General features: G+C 38.7%; 1 protein-coding gene across 1 annotated transcript; it reads right to left on the minus strand.

The window, feature by feature from the left end:
- Positions 1-655: 655 nt before the first annotated feature.
- LOC113917803 (transcription factor BTF3-like) lies at positions 656-1239 on the minus strand. Its single transcript, XM_035723414.1, has one exon. It carries the CDS (start codon positions 1142-1144, stop codon positions 656-658), a length of 489 nt encoding a protein of 162 aa, XP_035579307.1. The 5' UTR covers positions 1145-1239.
- Between the last annotated feature and the right edge of the window lie 510 nt (positions 1240-1749).

The raw sequence follows: 1749 nt of genomic DNA on the forward strand, positions 1-1749 counted from the left end.
TTACATTTAAGTCTTTAATCCTTTTTCAGTCTTTTTATTTTTTAAGATTTTATTTATTTATTTGACAGAGAGAGAGAGCACAACCAGGGGGAGCGGCAGGGAGAGGGAGAAGCAGGCTCCCTGCTGAGCAGAGAGCCTGATGTGGGGCTTGATCCCAGGAGCCTGGGATCATGACCTGAGTTGAAGGCAGATGTTTAACCAACTGAGCCACCCAGGGGCCCTGATAGTAGTTCAGTTTCATTCTTTTGCATATGGCTGTCCAGTTTCCCAAACACCATTTATTGAAGAGACTATCCTTTCTCTATTGTATATTCTTGGCCTCTTTGTTATAAATTAATTGACCTTATATGTATGGGTTTATTTCTGGACTTTCTATTTTTTTCATTGATTTTTTTTTTTTCCTAGGCAAAGAACTTTATTAACCTTGTTTCAAACTTTATTCCCAGGCTTCTTCAGCTTAAATAGCTGCAAAGAATGAATTGTGTATAAGCAAAAACTGAAAAGAGCTGCAGTGTCCAAGGGGCTTGGGCTTAAAAATATTAGAGATCTAGATTTTATCAGATCCATGAACAAAATTTTAAAAAGCAGTCATAATATAAAATAGCAGCTCCCAGTAACTTCTTCAAGTTTTATGTTCTTCAGAAGTTGACTCAATTCAGTTTGCTTCATTCTTAGAAGCTTCATCAAAATTCTCCACAAGATCCGGAACTTCATCATCATCATCCTCTCCGGTAGCAATTGGTGCTTTTCCATCCACAGATTGTTTGGGCAGAGCTTCAGCCAGTCTTCTTAAACTAGTCAGACTGTCTGCACCAAGTTGGTTTAAGATACTGGGTAGCATTTCTGTCAGCTGCTTTGTCTCAGCATGGCCTGTAATGGTGAAAGTGTTCGCTGCCAGTGATGCCTGAACTTTGGGGTTGTTAAAGTGGATCACTGTTCCTTGGTTTGTGAACATATTCACTTCTTCAATACCAGAGATATTGTTTACCCCGAACTTCTTTAAGGAGAACTGAAGTTTTTTATCATCTGCTGTAGCCGTTCTATGAACCACCTTCTTCTTTCGGCGAGCAGTTCCTTTCCCACCAATGCGCACTTGTGCTTGCAGCTTGGCGAGTTTCTCCTGGTTCATGATAGTTTCTTTCATCTTGTTGGAGCGGAAATGGGACCGCGCGGGGGAATAGGGTTGGCGCTCAGGGGGTCTCGGGCGGACCAGCTGAGATGAGGTGCACACACGCGGGGACGCAAGATGGCAGCTCTATTTTTTTTTTTTTCATTGATTTATGTGTCTGTTTTTATGCCAATAGCATACTATTTTGATTACTTTGAAGTATAGTTTGAAATCAGTGAGCATGATACTTCCAGGTTTGTTACTCTTTCTTAAGATTGCTTTAGCTGTTCAGGGTCTCTTGAGGTTCCATACAAATTTTAGGATTGTTTGTTCTATTTCTGTGACAAATGCTATTGAAATTTTGATAGGAGTTGTATTGAATCTCTAGATTGCTTTGAGTAGTGCAGACTATTTTCCCACTATTGATTTTTCCAGTCCATGAGCATGGAGTATCTTTCTATTGATATATATCTTCTTCAATTTCTTTCATCATTGTCATAGTTTTTGGTGTGAATGTCTTTTACCTCCTTGGTTAAATTTATTTTGGGGTATTGTATTCTTTTTGATGAATTTGTAAATGGGATTGTTTTCTTAATATCTCTTTCTGATAGTTCATCATTAGTATATAGAAACAACAAATT

The sequence above is a fragment of the Zalophus californianus genome, chromosome 1 (assembly GCF_009762305.2).
Source record: "Zalophus californianus isolate mZalCal1 chromosome 1, mZalCal1.pri.v2, whole genome shotgun sequence".
Classification (NCBI taxonomy): Eukaryota; Metazoa; Chordata; class Mammalia; order Carnivora; family Otariidae; genus Zalophus; species Zalophus californianus.

Excerpts from the sequence above, each read along its gene's own strand:
- LOC113917803 (XM_035723414.1), bottom strand. The coding sequence starts at position 1,144 with ATGAAAGAAACTATCATGAACCAGGAGAAACTCGCCAAGCTGCAAGCA.